The sequence below is a fragment of the Scyliorhinus canicula genome, chromosome 14, assembly GCF_902713615.1.
Source record: "Scyliorhinus canicula chromosome 14, sScyCan1.1, whole genome shotgun sequence".
In the NCBI taxonomy this organism is placed as follows: domain Eukaryota; kingdom Metazoa; phylum Chordata; class Chondrichthyes; order Carcharhiniformes; family Scyliorhinidae; genus Scyliorhinus; species Scyliorhinus canicula.
The window spans coordinates 72,695,107-72,711,097 of record NC_052159.1 but is presented as its reverse complement, the minus strand read 5'-3'; the positions used below and the strand labels follow the sequence as shown (position 1 = coordinate 72,711,097).

General features: G+C 52.3%; 1 protein-coding gene across 2 annotated transcripts in view; it reads left to right on the top strand.

Moving 5' to 3' along the window:
- LOC119977575 (interleukin-18 receptor 1-like) overlaps positions 1-15,991 on the top strand; it is a 62,733-nt gene that overhangs the window by 30,631 nt on the left and 16,111 nt on the right. For both annotated transcript variants that reach the window (XM_038818677.1, XM_038818676.1), the window contains exons 7-9: positions 2,574-2,639; positions 12,496-12,613; positions 13,804-13,949. In XM_038818677.1, coding sequence (XP_038674605.1) covers positions 2,574-2,639; positions 12,496-12,613; positions 13,804-13,949 — 330 coding nt within the window. The remainder of the gene's footprint in view (positions 1-2,573; positions 2,640-12,495; positions 12,614-13,803; positions 13,950-15,991) is intronic.

Here is a 15,991-nt window from a genome sequence, read left to right as displayed (position 1 = left end):
GGACCATGCTGAATGGGCCACAATGCAGTGCTGTCCCAAAGCCCTAGTAAAGGCTTTAGGTTCCATTCAATTATATGTAACTTGAAATTTCCCTGTGTGCAGTGGAGGGTTGCTACACCTTCAGAGTGGATTCTCTGTCTGTCATCAGCCACAAGGTGCATCTGGGGTGCTGGGATCTGGTGCTGCATATTTCCCATGACCTTTGGCTAGATTATTCGCTCCAGTATCAATTGATTTTAAGTCTGGAATTACTGTTAATTATGTTGAGAGTGGTGAAGATCTCACCCTTTCCTGTGACGCTGTCAACACTATTGCAGGAGAGTGTTGTTGGAGGCTCTGTAGTTTCACTGTTTTGGTTGAGCTCCGATTTATTCATTTTCCAGACATAGGAGGAAAAGGAAGACTTCAAGATAATCCTAAAACAATTTGAGAACATCTGGCACTCCTACTGCTGGAGGATGGAGCTGCTGCCAAATTGCTGATGGCAGAGGAGGGTTGCTGTGCTTTGGAACTGCAACACTTAGCAAAGTGGTTCAATTTCCCACATTTGTTGCACCTCCTCCTATATGAAAAACAAACATCTCTCTTTGGTGGGTGCTGGCTGCTGCAGTTGGAGCAAGGCGCCCTTGTACTGTAAATACCTCAGTAATGGGGCTGGTTTAGCACACTGGGCTAAATCGCTGGCTTTGCAAGCAGACCAAGGCAGGCCAGCAGCACAGTTCAATTCCCATACCAGCCTCCCCGAACAGGCGCCGGAATGTGGCGACTAGGTAACTTCATTGAAGCCTACCCGTGACAATAAGCGATTTTCATTTTCATTTCTCACCTAAATTTCTGCTTTGTTTCTTAGATTCTTTGTTTCACATGCAAATATTGTAAAGTTAAGTCTTTTTCTCAACGGCATTTACTCATTTGCATTTTCATTGTTCAAGTTCATTGAATTGAACGCATGTCTCTCTTGAATTTTGTTTTTACCGAAGACAGATATTCTTGAATTGTTTCTGGATTATCTTGGGGTCTTCTTTTTTCTCCTTTGTCTGAAGAACAAATGTCTCAAATTTTTTCAAAACTATCTGTAATATTTTCATCAGACAAGTGGCTTGATGCAACAAAGTCCTTATACTGTCCTGCCAATTCCTGACACCATGTATAATATTGTGGGTTCCTCAAATGACCAATATCAAAGACTTCCAACAAAGGTAGCTTATTCCTGAGCTCAACAGCTGCACACTGTAAGGCGACACGGTGGTGCAGTGATTAGCACTGCTGCCTCACGGCGCTGAGGACCCTGGTTCGATCCTGGCCCCGGGTCACTGTCCGTGTGGAGTTTGCACATTCTCCCCATGTTTGCGTGGACCTCACCCCCACAACACAAAAGATGTGCAGGCTAATGGATTGGCCACACTAAATTACCCCTTATTTGGAAAAACAATTATTTAAAAAAAACAGCTACACACAGTACTTGTGCTCTGCCTGAGATCACGGGGGTTAATTCCAGCGCTCCCACCAAGTGACCAAGTTATGTAGCCATGTCATCATGTGCTCACGTAACCACTTTGTCTATCCCCATCAATGCACTCCTGTGTGCCACCCCAGTGAGGGCCTCATTTGAGTCCTCTAGCAGCAGTACTTTTCTGCAACCTTTCTCTCCATTGTCCTGGCTGCTTGCAGTCCACCTATGCCCACCTATGCTCACCATGTGCTTATCCCAACTCAACATTAGTCTCCAAAATACCAGTATTTGAGCTGGTGGCATCCAGTGTCAACTCAACTGGTGGGGCCTCTACATCAGGCCCTAGTGGTGCTGTTGTGGCTGGGCAGGTGGTAATTCTTTGGTGTCTGAAAGCTTGAAAAAAGAAGTGGAAGCTTGTTTGGAGGGAAGGGGCTAGGTTAAGAAGTAAGATATCCACGGTCACACCATTCTCCAGTCTTTCACACGGTATTTAACTGGTTTTGCTTCCAGGTTTACGGGGGAGGGGAGAGAGGTCCTCATACTGAGGCACTCAGTGCCTGATTGAAGGACTTGGTATCGGATAAGGGGGCCCCACTGAGAGCCAACTCTATGCCCTTTCTTCTGACTCCTTGCCCAACTATCCAGGGACCCCCTCCCCGTGACCTCCAACCCATCCTTACACACATTTGGTCTGGATCCCTCTTCAATCCTGGGCCTTTGGTGGGTGCATTGCTGGCAACTGCCATCGCCCGCAGTGGTGCTCATGGGTATTGGAGAGCTGCTGGACTCTGATTGGCCAGCTCTTGGGATGGATGGATGTGGGATTTCTGTTCTCAGGTCCTAAACTTTAGGCAAGGCCCAACTAATTCTGATGAGCCTTCCCCAACTGCGGCAAAATGGGCTCTTGCTGGTTTTCCAATCATCAGACAAGACCTCTGTCACCCTTGGTGAATGGTATCTCCCCCCCCCCCTCTCCACCACCATAATTACAGAGGAAGAGTAAATGTCTCAGAACTTGAGGCCTTTTGTTTTTTACCCAATGTTTCCTTCGTAAATCTATAATTGTAGCCTCAGAATTCAAAATCATGATCTTTTAATAAATGTTTCTCTTCATTCACAGAATCTGTCGAACCATTTAAACCAAAATTAGTTTATCCTGTCGAAGAACAAATTGAGCTTAAACTTGGTATGTATAATTTGGAACAGCTTTATAACACAACAATGCAGACAATTGTTTTCATGCCGAAGTCCTCAGCTATTCATGCTGGGGTACGATTCATTAAGTTCCATAAGCTTCCTAAAGTAACCATTTTTCATGTGTAAATCAAGGGAGCAGGAGTCAAGCCTGTTTGACAGTGTGTACTTCTGTGTAGTTACCACCAGGAATGGCTGGAGAGCAGTCACGTTAAGATCCCAGATTTATATCTTTAAATTCCAGGGCAAGAAGACCAATTTCAGTATCCTAAATATTGCTCCAGCTGTGATCAACTAATACACTGACTGAGAATCAAACTTGGGAATGTCCATCCTTTTATGGTTTAGCAGAATAATATCCTAGATTTCCTGATTGCTTTAGTTAACAATGGTGCTAATCCGTTAATTTTAGGAACCTAAGGGCAACACCATGGCACAGTGGTTAGCGTAGTTGCCTCAAGGCGCTGAGGACTCGGGTTCGATCCCAGCTCTGGGTCACTGTCCATGTGGAGTTTGCACATTCTCCACATGTCTGCGTGGGTCTCACCCCCACAACCCAGAGATGTGCAGGCTGGGTGGATTGGCCATGCTAAATTGCCTCTTAATTAGGGGGGAAAAAAAGAATTGGGCACTTTAAATTTTAAAAAGTATTCGGAATCTATTTAGTTTACATGGGTTAGCAGCTGTATTAAAATCATGGGTGCGATTCAATGAACCCCTGTGCCGGGCGCAATTCCGGGCACAAGGGGGCGAATCGCACGCAGACCCAGAATCCGGCTCCACGTCGGGTGCCGGGCCGATCGCAAATCTCCCGGTTTGCTCCACCCGCCGTGATCTGGGTCTCACCTTTGCTGGGCGGGATCAAGATTTGCATATTAAATTAGCCATACAGCATTGCCTGGGAGACCATGCCAGGGTGCCGTTTAGTACTGGTCCACACAAATGTGGAACAGTTGCACATTCTCCCCGTGTCGGCATGGGTTTCACCCCCACAACCCAAAAGATGTGCACCTTATGTGGATTGGCCACGCTAAATTGCCCCTTCATTGGAAAAAAATTATTGGGTACTCTAAATTTAAAAAAACAAATGATGAATAGGTGTAACGGCAGTGGGGGGATTGTGCAGGCTATTAGAGACCCCTCAGATGGTCAGAGACAGGACAGGATTCCTGGGCAATAATACCATGGTGCCCTGGTGCCAGATTGGCACTGCCAGCGATCGGGCCCAGGGAGTCCTTGCCAGGTAGCGGGGTGTGTGGAAGGGTTCCTGGGGGCCTCCCTAATGTTGGTGGTGTGCGGAGGAGGTCTCAAAAACGAGTGAGGGGGCCTAAAAGTGGGGGCCAGGGGGAAGAATCGGGACAGTCGGTCAAAATGGCGCCCCGATCTGCGGGTTACAGCTGGCCAACAGGAAATCTGCTGTTGAATAGCTGCAGGGCCGAAAAACACCCCGTGAAATGAACCATTCAGGGGACTTTAACTTGAGTCCACCGAATCATGCCTCATATCATCTAAATTATGTTCGAAATAGTCTTTCACCATTTGGTGATCAGGGAGTGTTTTATGCTGTAAGAAGGAGCAATTTCATTAGATCTCTAAGCTCGTATCTTACTGCCCTGCACATTTTTGGGTTGTGGAAGTGAGACCCACGCAAACACGACAGCACAGTAGCACAGTGGTTAGAACAGTTGCTTCACAGCTCCAGGGTCCCAGGTTCGATTCCCGGCTTGGGTCACTGTCTGTGCGGAGTCTGCACGTTCTCACCGTGTGTGCGTGGGTTTCCTCCGGGTGCTCCGGTTTCCTCCCACAGTCCAAAGATGCGCAGGTTAGGTGGATTGGCTACATTGTCCCACAGTGTCCAAAAGGGTAGGTTGGGTTACGGGGATAGGGTGGAGGCGTGGGCTTAAGTGGGGTGCTCTTTCATAAGGGCTGGTGCAGACTCGATGGGTCGAATGGCCTCCTTCTGCGCTGTAAATTCTATAACACAGGGAGAATGTGCAAACTCCACATGGACAGTGACCCGGGGCCGAGATCGAACCCGGGTCCTTGGCGCCGTGAGCAGCAGTGTTAACCACTGCGCCGCTGTACTGCCTTCGAGAATCCTGTTTTCTGACCGTCAGTCATTAGGATAGTGCTAACGGAGTCATTTTCAGAATTTTGTGCGACCTATTCGATCTGCCAACTGTTACTGAATGGACACCAAGAACATGTATTCAGTACTGTGTAGCTGAATTTACCTAAAAATGAGGCTTCTGTTTCTCAGGATAGCAGCATATTTTAATGATGATTGGTGAGTATGGGCATCAAAATTGGATCATTAGGATTGGAAGAAATGATATGCCTTATCTTCTGGAAACCATCTTGACACTCCATTGTCTACTCTAAACAGGACACGAAGGCTGGCGTTCTTTATACTATATATAAATGGCCAGTTTATCTCACATGGCTAGACAACTGGTTCGTGGTATAGAGCGAGGACAGCAGTGCGGGTTCAATTTCCGTACCGTCTGAGGTTATTCATAAAGGCCCCGCCTTCTCAACATTGCCCCTCACCTGAGGGTGGTGATCCTCAGTTAAATCAGCACCTGTCATCTCTCCCCCTCAAAGGGGAAAGCAGATGGGGCGGCATTTAGGTAAATTTTTAGGTAAATTCAGCTACACAGTACTGAATACATGTCCTTGGTGTCCATTCAGTAACAGTTGGCAGATCTAATAGGTCGCACAAAATTCTGAAAGTAAGAGACCTCCTCCCCTGCGCATGCGGCGGTATGACGTCAGCAGCTGCTGACGCTCCGGCGCATGCGAGGACTTACGCCGGCCGGCGAAGTCCTTTCGGGCCAAAGGCCATTCACTCCAGCCGGCGGAGTGGGAACCACTCCAGAGCGGGCCTAGCCCCTCAATGTGAGGGCTTGGCCACTAAAGGTGCGGAGAATTCCGCACCTTTGGGGCGGCCCGACGCCAGAGTGGTTCACGCCACTCCATCACGCCCGGACCCCCCGGCCCGCCGGGTAGGGGAGAATCTGGGGACTGTGGTGACTACAGACATGACAACAGCCTGCAAATTTAATGTTGACATGGAGGATTTGTTGTAACTGGTCATGGATTATTTGAATATTAAGGGAAGGTAATCTCTTTAAATTAAGAAAATTGAATGGCTCCGCAGAAGAAATCTAAAGGTGATGTTGGTTCCATCTATTGTCTCTGAGCTTTGGAAAAATTGCACTAACTGCAGAATCATCCACATCATTTCATTTCACAGTAACTTCATTTGAAGCCTACTTGTGACAATAAGCAATTTTCATTTCATTAATAAATTAATTCCCTGATTCTCCCAAAGGTGATATTACTGACTTGTCTTATGCAGAAGCCCTGAGTAAAATGTTCCTTTGCTTACCTCCTGAAACCCACTGCCCCTTCCACACCTGCCCCCTACCCCATTCCCACCCCTACCCCTAACCCACACACACACACACACACCATTAAAAGAGTAAACAGGGAAATTCCCATAAGAAATTATGTTACTCGGTCACATCGCTTCTTAGTGATGGGCATCAAAAATGGGCTGAAGACCAGAGAGTCTTCCCTCAGGCAGTTTAGTAGTCCCCCCACATCAAAGCAAAATTGTGTACAAAGATATAAATAAACCTGAGAAATGTTCAAATGTTTCAAAGCTGTAAGCGGCTTTAAAACATTCACTTCTGCTGATGATGGGCGAAATTCTCCGACCCCCAGCAGGGTCGGAGAATCGCCTGGGGCCACCGAAAATCCCGCCCCCGCCGTGGCAGAGATTCTCCGCCACCCGGGAAGTGGCGGTGGCGGGAATCTCGCCACTCCGATCGGCGAGGCCCCTGCGGTGATTCTCCGGCCCGGATGGCCCGAAGTCCCGCCGCTGGGAGGCCTCTCCCGCCGCCGAGGTTTGAACCACCTCTGGTGGCGCGAGCGGGCCCCCGGGGTCCTGGGGGGGGGGGGGCGGGGGGGCGATCGGACCCCGGGGGGTGCCCCCACGGTGGCCTGGCCCGCGATCGGGGCCCCCCGCTCAAACTCCGGGCCAGTGCCCTGGGTGCACTCTTTCTCCTCCGCGGCCGCCACGGCCTCCGCCATGGCAGAAGCGGAAGAGAAACCCACATCACGCATGCGCCGGTGGTGACGTCAGCAGCAGCTGGCCGCTGACGCCACCGCCAGCGCATGCGCCGACCGGCGAAAGCCTTTCGGCCAGCCCCGCTGCCGGGGGCGCCGGTTTTCTGCGCCAGTCTTCTGGTGCCAACTGCTCCGGCGCGGGGCTAGCCCCCAAAGGTGCGGAGAATTCCCCACCTTTGGGGAGGCCCGACCCCGGAGTGGTTGGCGCCACTCCCCTACGTCGAGACCCCCCATCACGCCGGGTAGGGGAGAATCCCGCCCGATGTCTGAAACTTGTTGATATACATCAAATCAGGCCACACATCCTGGAAATGACTTCTATGGTGATAACCACTGTAGATATGCGTACTTGCAGTAGGGGGATGTTTGGCTGCACCTGTAATACAGGTTCCTCCGGTAAGCCCCTGCCGGCTAGCTCCGCCCACAGGGAGCTTGTGTATAAATATGCGTGTGAGTCACTGAGATCCTATTCTACAGTTGCAGCCGGAGGAATAGCATCACACAGCAATAAAGCCTCGATTGTACATGTCTCTCGTCTTTGAGTGCAATTGGTAGCGCCACAATGTATTGCTGTGTGATTTTCCGTACACCATGGACATCAGGATCAAGCCTGACCGTCTGCAACTGGATCCGCAGTCGCCTCATGCTAGGAAAGACTTCGTTCACTGGCTTGCAGTCTTCGAGGCCTACATCTCTTCAGCGGACCCTCCCCTGACGGAGGCTCAAAAAAAACCAACAACTATGCTCAAGACGTAGCTCCAGTGTCTTTCCGCTAATTCGAGATGCGCCTGACTACACCAGAGCTATGGAACTGCTCAAGGAGAACTATGCACAGTCGGCGAACACCCTGTTTGCGAGACATCTACTCTCTACTCGCGTCCAGCAGCCGGGTGAGTCGATTGAGGACTTCTGGAGGGCCCTTATACCCCTGGTACGAGACTGCGACTGCCGGGCCCTCACAGCCACAGAACACTCTGATTTACTCATGCGCGATGCCTTTGTTACGGATATTGCATCGGACCCCATCCGGCAACGACTGCTGGAAGGGGCCGCCTTCGACCTCGCAGCCACAAAGACTCTGGCGCTTTCCATGACAGCCGCCTCCCGTAGTGCACGATCTTACTCCGCTAGCCACTCGGCCCACCCGCCCTACCCCTCGTGGACCCTGCAACCGGCCCCCCCAGTAGCCGCCCCCGCGCACTATGCCTGCGCTGCTCGCCGCACCGCGCTCCCTAGGGGTCCCCGCTGTTACTTCTGCAGTCAGCAGAAGCACCCCCGCCAACGCTGCCCGGCCCGCACCGCGACCTGCAAAGCTTGTGGCAAGAAAGGCCACTTTGCAGCGGTGTGTCAGTCCCGGATGGTTGCTGCTATCGCGCCCCCGTTCCCCCCCCCCTTGCCTCAGCCAATCGCACAATGGGCCCTGCCGTCCGCTTCCCCCAACCCTACGTGCGATCAGTGGGCGCCGCCATCTTTTGCCGCCCCCGCCACGTGCACTCCATGGGCGCCGCCATCTTCATCCCCCACTGCCATGTGCGTTCCATGGGCGCCGCCATCTTGTCCCGACCCCACAACGTGCGCTCCATGGGCGCCGCCATTTTGTCCGCCGCCATCTTCTCCCACACGGTACTCCAGACGCTGCCATTTTGGCCTCCCCGGGGATGGGGCCACGGGACACGGGTCACTACTGCTCCTCGTCGGACTCATCCGACTCGACTGCAGATCGCCCGCTACTCGCCTCCGTTACGCTCGACCAGTCGCATCCTCGCAAACTGGCACCCCCTTCCACATCGGTGCTGGTTAACGGCCACGTGACCTCCTGCCTCATCGACTCCGGGAGCACTGAGAGCTTCGTCCACCCGGACACGGTAAGGTGTTTGCGGTCCATCCCGCCAACCGGCAGATCTCTCTCGCCTCCGGTTCCCACTCTGTCCCGATCCGGGATTTCTGCCTGGTTAAACTTGCTGTACAGGGCATGGAATCCATTCCGTCTGTACATTCTCACAACCTCTGCGCGTCACTTTTACGAGGCCTGGATGTCCAGTGCAATCTCCAGAGCCTCACCCTCAAATTTGGCAGACCCCTACCTCCCCTCACCGTTTGCGGCCTCGCGACCCTCAAGGTCGAGCCTCCCTCCCTCTTTGCCAATCTGACCGCAGTTTGCAAGCCTGTCGCCACCAGGAGCAGACGGTACAGCACCTAGGACGAGGCCGTCATCATGTCCGAAGTCCAGCGGCTGCTTCGGGAGGGTATCATCGAGGCCAGCAACAGCCCTTGGAGAGCCCAGCTGGTAGTGGTTAAGACTGGGGAGAAGCACAGGATGGTCGTGGACTACAGCCAGACCATCAACCGGTATACGCAGCTCGACGCGTACCCCCTCCCCCGCATTTCTGATATGGTCAATCAGATTGCACAGTACCGGGTCTTCTCTACTATTGACCTGAAATCCGCCTACCACCAGCTCCCCATCCGTAAATAGGGCCATCCCTACACTGCCTTCGAGGCAGATGGTCATCTGTACCAATTCCTTAGGGTTCCCTTCGGCGTCACGAATCGAGTCTCGGTATTTCAACGAGAAATGGACCGAATGGTTGACCGGTACAGACTGCAGGCCACTTTCCCGTACCTCGACAATGTCACCATCTGCGGCCATGACCAGCAGGACCATGATGCCAACCTTTCTAAATTCCTCCACACCGCATCTCTCCTTAATCTCACGTACAAGAAGGAGAAGTGCATGTTCCGCACAGACCGCTTAGCCATCCTCGGCTACATAGTCCAAAACGGACTACTGGGGCCCGATCCCGACCGCATGTGCCCCCTCATGGAGCTTCCACTTCCCCACCGCCCCAAGGCCCTCATACGCTGCCTGGGGTTCTTTTCTTATTACACCCAGTGGGTCCCACAATACGCGGACAAGGCCCGCCCACTTATCCAGTCCACACATTTTCCCCTCACGGCCGAGGTGCAACAGGCCTTCGCCCGCATTCGATCTGACATAGCCAAGGCCGGAATGCACACAGTAGACGAGACACTGCCTTTCCAAGTAGAGAGCGACGCTTCAGATGTCGCCCTTGCCGCCATGCTGAACCAGGCAGGCAGACCCGTGGCATTCTTTTCACGCACCCTCCACGCCTCCGAAATACGACATTCCTCTGTTGAAAAGGAGGCCCAGGCAATCGTTGAAGCGGAGCGGCACTAGAGGCATTACCTGGCCGGCAGGAGATTCATTCTCCTCACTGACCAACGGTCGGTAGCCTTCACGTTCAACAACACGCAGCGGGGCAAGATCAAGAATGACAAAATCTTGCTGTGGAGAATCGAGCTCTCCACCTTTAACTACGAGATCTTGTATCGCCCCGGCAGGTTCAACGAGCCCCCAGATGCCCTCTCCCGAGGTACATGTGCCAGCGCACAAGTCAACCAGCTCCGTGCCTTGCACGATAGCCTTTGCCATCCGGGAGTCACTTGCTTGTACCATATAATCAAAGCCCGCAATCTGCCCTACTCTGTCGAGGAAGTACGGACAGTCACCCATGACTGCCAGGTCTGTGCCGAGTGCAAACCGCACTTCTACCGGCCAGATCGCGCGCACCTGGTGAAAGAGTCCCGCCCCTTTGAACGCCTCAGCGTGGATTTCAAAGGGCCCCACCCCTCCACCGACCGCAACACCTACATCCTTAGTGTGGTCGATGAATTTTCTAGGTTCCCCTTCGCCATCCCATGACCGGATATGACGTCTGCCACCGTCATCAAGGTCCTGGATTCCATTTTGCTCTGTTCGTTTTCCCCGACTACATCCACAGTGACAGGGGATCCTCATTCATGAGCGATGAGCTGCGTCATTTCCTGCTCAGCAGGAGTATTGCCTCCAGCAGGACGACCAGCTACAACCCCGGGGTAAACGGGCAGGTAGAGAGGGAGAACGGGACAGAATGGAGGGCCGTCCAGCTACGGTCCAGGAGTCTCCCAGCCGCTCGTTGGCAGCAGGTCCTCTCTGACGCGCTCCATTCCATTCGGTCACTACTGTGCACCGCAACTAACAGTACATCCCATGAACGTGTTTTTGCCTTCCCTAGGAAGTCTACATCTGGGGTGTCGCTCACAACTTGGCTCACGACTCCGGGCCCAGTCCTTCTCCGTAGGCATGTCCGGCACCACAAGGCGGAACCCCTGGTGGACAAAGTACGCCTTCTCCACGCCAACCCTCAGTATGCCTACGTGGAGTTCCCCGACGGCCGCCAGGACACAGTCTCGCTCCGGGACCTGGCTCCCTCAGGTGCCGATCCCATTTTCCCCCCCGCGCCACCCTCCTTTTCTCCAGCGCCCCCGTATTCGTCCCCACCAGGTCCATCCCTCATCCCCCTGCCCACACTGGAGGACACGGAAGATTTTGGCTCGCTCTCAGAGTCATCCCGCCAGCAGCCAACACCAACACCCCCAGCACCTGCAACATCGTTGCCATCACCGCCTGGACGTCGCCACCACAGCTACGCCGATCACAGCGGAACGTTCGACCGCCGATTCGGCTCAACCTGTAACCTGCTAACCGGATGGACTCTTGGTTTTCTTTGTTTGAACCCTTTTGTAAATATATCATCCTTTGTATTATAGTTACACATCACCCCCGCCGGACTCATTTTTTACAGGAGGTGAATGTGGTGATAACCACTGTAGATATGCATACTTGCAGTAGGGGGATGTATGGCTGTACCTGTAAAACAGGTTCCTCCGGTAAGCCCCTGCCGGCTAGCTCCGCCCACAGGGAGCTTGTGTATAAATATGCGTGTGAGTCACTGAGATCCTATTCTACAGTTGCAGCCAGAGGAATAGCATCACACAGCAATAAAGCTTCGATTGTACATGTCTCTCATCTTTGAGTGCAATTGTTAGCGCCACAACTTCTTAATCAAATCAAAGTATGAGCTGGCAGAGTGATGGGCATGTCAACTAGTATCTTAAACTCAGACTGAAACTTTGGAGGTTTGGATAAAAGGGTAGAGGAACCAAATTCAGTAGCAACCTCAAAGTGGAATTGGAGATACTTTTTTTAAAATGTATTTTTAGTCAATGAATATTTTAACGTATTAAATATACAACACAACAAAATAAAACAGTGAAACCCCCCCCTGCTACTATGACACCCATGATCATAACCTAAAATCAGCCAATCAAAAGTATTTATCTCAAATTATTTAAATCACTTTTAATTAAAAATAGTACTAGCTGGACAGAAATGACAGCCCATAAATTGTGGTTCTGCTTCTGAGCTTATGGAAGTGTAGCAGTTCTTCGTTGGTTCTCATCTTGACTAAATCCCAAATTGTTGCAGCGGGGTCGTGTGAGTATTAGGTTGGGGGAGTGGGGAAAGAGTCGCCTGCCATTCTGAAAGTGCTGTTGGCATCAGTTCTCATTCTGTAGCTATCAATTTTAATTCCCTGCTACTGTCCAGACATGTTGCTGATGTCCAAAAGGCAAGTCCATGACCATTTATATATTAATACACAAGGCCTTGACCTAATTCGTAACCTCCCTGGAAGGCTCATAGGATTTTGGTCCCAATATATATTTTTAGTTTGAAGTGATAGGGAAACAAAAAATATTTTTTTAAACATTCAGATTATTAGAATAGTTTTTAAAAAGTTACACATGAATGATTATTTTACTGGCCACACCAAAAGTCATTTGCATTATTGAGTTTATTTTTCTTGTATTAGGTGAAGAAAGAGAATTTGAATGCAAAGCTATTGTTGGCTACAAAATGAATGACTACTGCTTACTATATTGGGATTTTACTAACAGTGGAAATGCTACAGTGCATGAAAGTCCTGAAAGGTAAGAAGTGCGCTAATATGTATATTATACTTGGGGCATTGGCATCTTATGCTTAATTGTTTGCATGAAAAGAATTATTGAAAGTGATATCATTAATCCACAGAGTTCAATAAGTGACTCCCTTTATTCTCCGGGATATGGTTTATTGAAGAAATCACACAGAGAAAAGTGGGTTTAATTCTTGTTCTTGTTCATACAAAAGCCCATCAAGCCTTTTCCATTTCGAGTAAACATGTAATTATTCTGCCATGGTCTTTGCTCCCACAGCTTTACCTATTGTAAATAACTGAAAATAAGACCTTCCCAGTTACACATATTTATTGCTACCGTGGGCAGGAATTTCTGTCCACCGACGGGAAACAGGGAACGTTTCAGATTAATACCACTGTTGAATTAAAAGTGATGGTGACAGTTGTTTTAGTTTCAGTGGATTTTGGTGATGTTTTTATGCAAATTTCTTGTGTAATGAGAAAATCCGATAGTCTGTTCTATTCAAGTCTCATATTCATGGCCAATATGACATATTAGTTATTGAGCAGATTCTTTTTTTTTAAATTTAAAATAAATTTAGAGTATCCAATTCATTTTTTCCAATTAGGGGGCAATTTAGTGTGGCCAATCTACCTGGCATGCACATCTTTTGGTTGTCGGGGCGAAACCCACGCAAACACGGGGAGAATGTGCAAACTCCACACAGACAGTGACCCAGAGCCGGGATCAAACCTGGGACCTCGGCGCCGTGAGGCTGCAGGGCACTGCGCCACCGTGCTGCCCTTGCAGATTCTTTTATAAATTTAAAAAAAAATTTAGAGTACCCAATTCTTTTTACCCAATTAAGGGGCAATTTAACGTGGCAAATTTACTTACCCTGCACATCTTTTTCGGTTGTGGGGGTGAGACCCATGCAGACACGGGCAGAATATGCAAACTGCACATGGACAGTGACCCGGCGCCAGGATCAAACCCAGGTCTTTGGTGCTGTGAGGCAGTAGTGCTAACCACTGCACCACTGTGCTGCCCTATTGTGCAGATTCCTTGAGAAGAATTGGGCAGGGAGATGTAAACCTCAGATGTTTAAATACTATTGTCAATAATAATTCTTTATCCATGCCCCGCTGTACTGTTTGCTGTTTTATTAAAGTCGTTTGGTATTTTCCATTATAAAATGTACACACGTCTATGTCTTTTAGGATTGTTATTGAAGATAATAGAACTTCCCTGGTCAGGCCACTTGTGTTCACCAGAATTCAAGCAGAACATTTGAATCAACCTTTTAAGTGTGTTTTAGATTGTCCAGAGACTAATCAAATTGGTAACATCATTCTTCTAGAAAGAGGTATTCCATTCTATAGTAATAAGATAGTAAAATCATGATTGAGCAATTCTTTTTTTTTTTTTTTTTAAATTTTTAGAATACCCAATTCATTTTTCCAATTAAGGGGCAATTTAGCGTGGCCAATCCACCTACCCTGCACATCTTTGGGTTGTGGGGGCGAAACCCACGCAGACACGGGGAGAATGTGTAAACTCCACACGGACAGTGACCCAGAGCCGGGATCGAACCTGGGACCTCAGCGCTGTGAGGCTGCAGTGCTACCCACTGCGCCACCGTGCTGCCCCATGATTGAGCAATTCTAACACCATCTTTTCATGTTGTTTCATTCATGCTTTTGTCAGATGGTCCAAAAGGCCAAATGGTACTAACTGTGCAGGTCAGAAAGTTTCAAGTTCACATCTTAAGTCCATGTTAAGTTAGCTGAGGTCAGCTGACCAATAGCTATGGTGATACAAATATGGGGCGAAAATCTCCGCGGACCGACGTGACGCCCATTTCCGGCGGGAAAAAGCGGTGTGCATGACTCCGGCGTCCAGGCCTTATTTTAAGCTGGCAATCTCCGTTCCCGGAAGGGCCAGCAGCGGACTGATGCGATAGGCGTCAGTTTCTCCAGCTGCGGAAGTGGCGAGTCCCGGCGTTTGTGTGGTTGGGAGAGAGAGAGACCCAGTGGGGTGGGGGGAGAAGAGCGACCCGGCATGGGGGTGGGTGGGGGTGGGGGTGGGAGAAGAGCGACCCGGCATGGGGGGGGGGGGGAGGGGAGAAGAGCGACCCGGCATGGGGGGGGGGAGGGGAGAAGAGCGACCCGGCATGGGGGGGGGGGGGAGGGGAGAAGAGCGACCCGGCATGGGGGGGGGGGGGGGGGGGGGTGGGGAGAAGAGCGACCCGGCATGGGGGGGGGGGGGAGAGCCGGCATGGGGGGGGGAGAAGAGCGACCCGGCATGGGGGGGGAGGGGGGGGGAGAAGAGCGACCCGGCATGGGGGGGGGGGGGGAGAAGAGCGACCCGGCATGGGGGGGGGGGGGGTGGGGGTGGAGGGGGGAGAAGAGCGACCCGGCATGGGGGGGGGGGTTGGGGGCAGCGGCGTGCAGAGAGGGGGGGCGACGGATGCCCGGGGCCAACGCACCGTCCCCCCCCCTCTGTACGCCGCTACCCCCTACCCCAACCACCCCCCCTCCCCACCACCCCTACCCCCCTCCAACGCCGCCCCCCTACCCCCCTCCAACGCCGCCCCCCCTACCCCCCTCCAACGCCGCCCCCCCACCCCCCTCCAACGCCGCCCCCCCCCCTCTCTCGCAACGCCGCAACCCCCCCCTCTCAACGCCGGGTCCCCCCCCCCCCTCAACGCCGGTACCCACACCCCGTCCCCCTCCCTCTGAAGGCCGGTATCCACACCCCCCCTCCCTCTGAAGGCCGGTACCCACACCTCCCCCCTCCTTCCGCCTCCCCCCTTCCTTCCTCTTCCCCCCTTCCTTCCTCATTAGTTGGGGGTGGGGGGGTGCGGCGTTGGAGGGGGGTAGGGGTGGTGAAGGGGGGGTTGGGGTAGGGGCAGCGGCAGGGGCAGAGAGGGGGGGCGACGGATGCCCGGGGCCAACGCACCGTCGCCCCCCCTCTGCACGCCGCTGCCCCTACCCCAACATCCTCCCCTCACCACCCCTACCCCCTTCACCACCCCTACCCCACTCCAACGCCGCACCCCCCCCCACTAACGGAGGAAGGAAGGGGGGGGAGGAGGAAGGAAGGGGGGGAGGAGGAGAGAGGGGGGTGTGTGGGTACCGGCGTTGAGGGGGGGACCCGGCGATGAGGGGGGGTTGCGGCGTTGAGGGTGGGGGGTTGCGGCGTTGCGATAGATGGGGGGGCGGCGTTGGAGGGGGGATGGGGGGGCGGCGTTGGAGGGGGTTAGGGGTGGTGGGGAGGGGGTAGGGGTGGTGGGGAGGGGGGTAGGGTGGTGGTGAGGGGGGTAGGGGCGTTGGAGGGAGGTAGGGGTGGTGAGGGGGGGGGTGGTTGGGGTAGGGGGCAGCGGCGTACAGAGGGGGGGCGACGGTG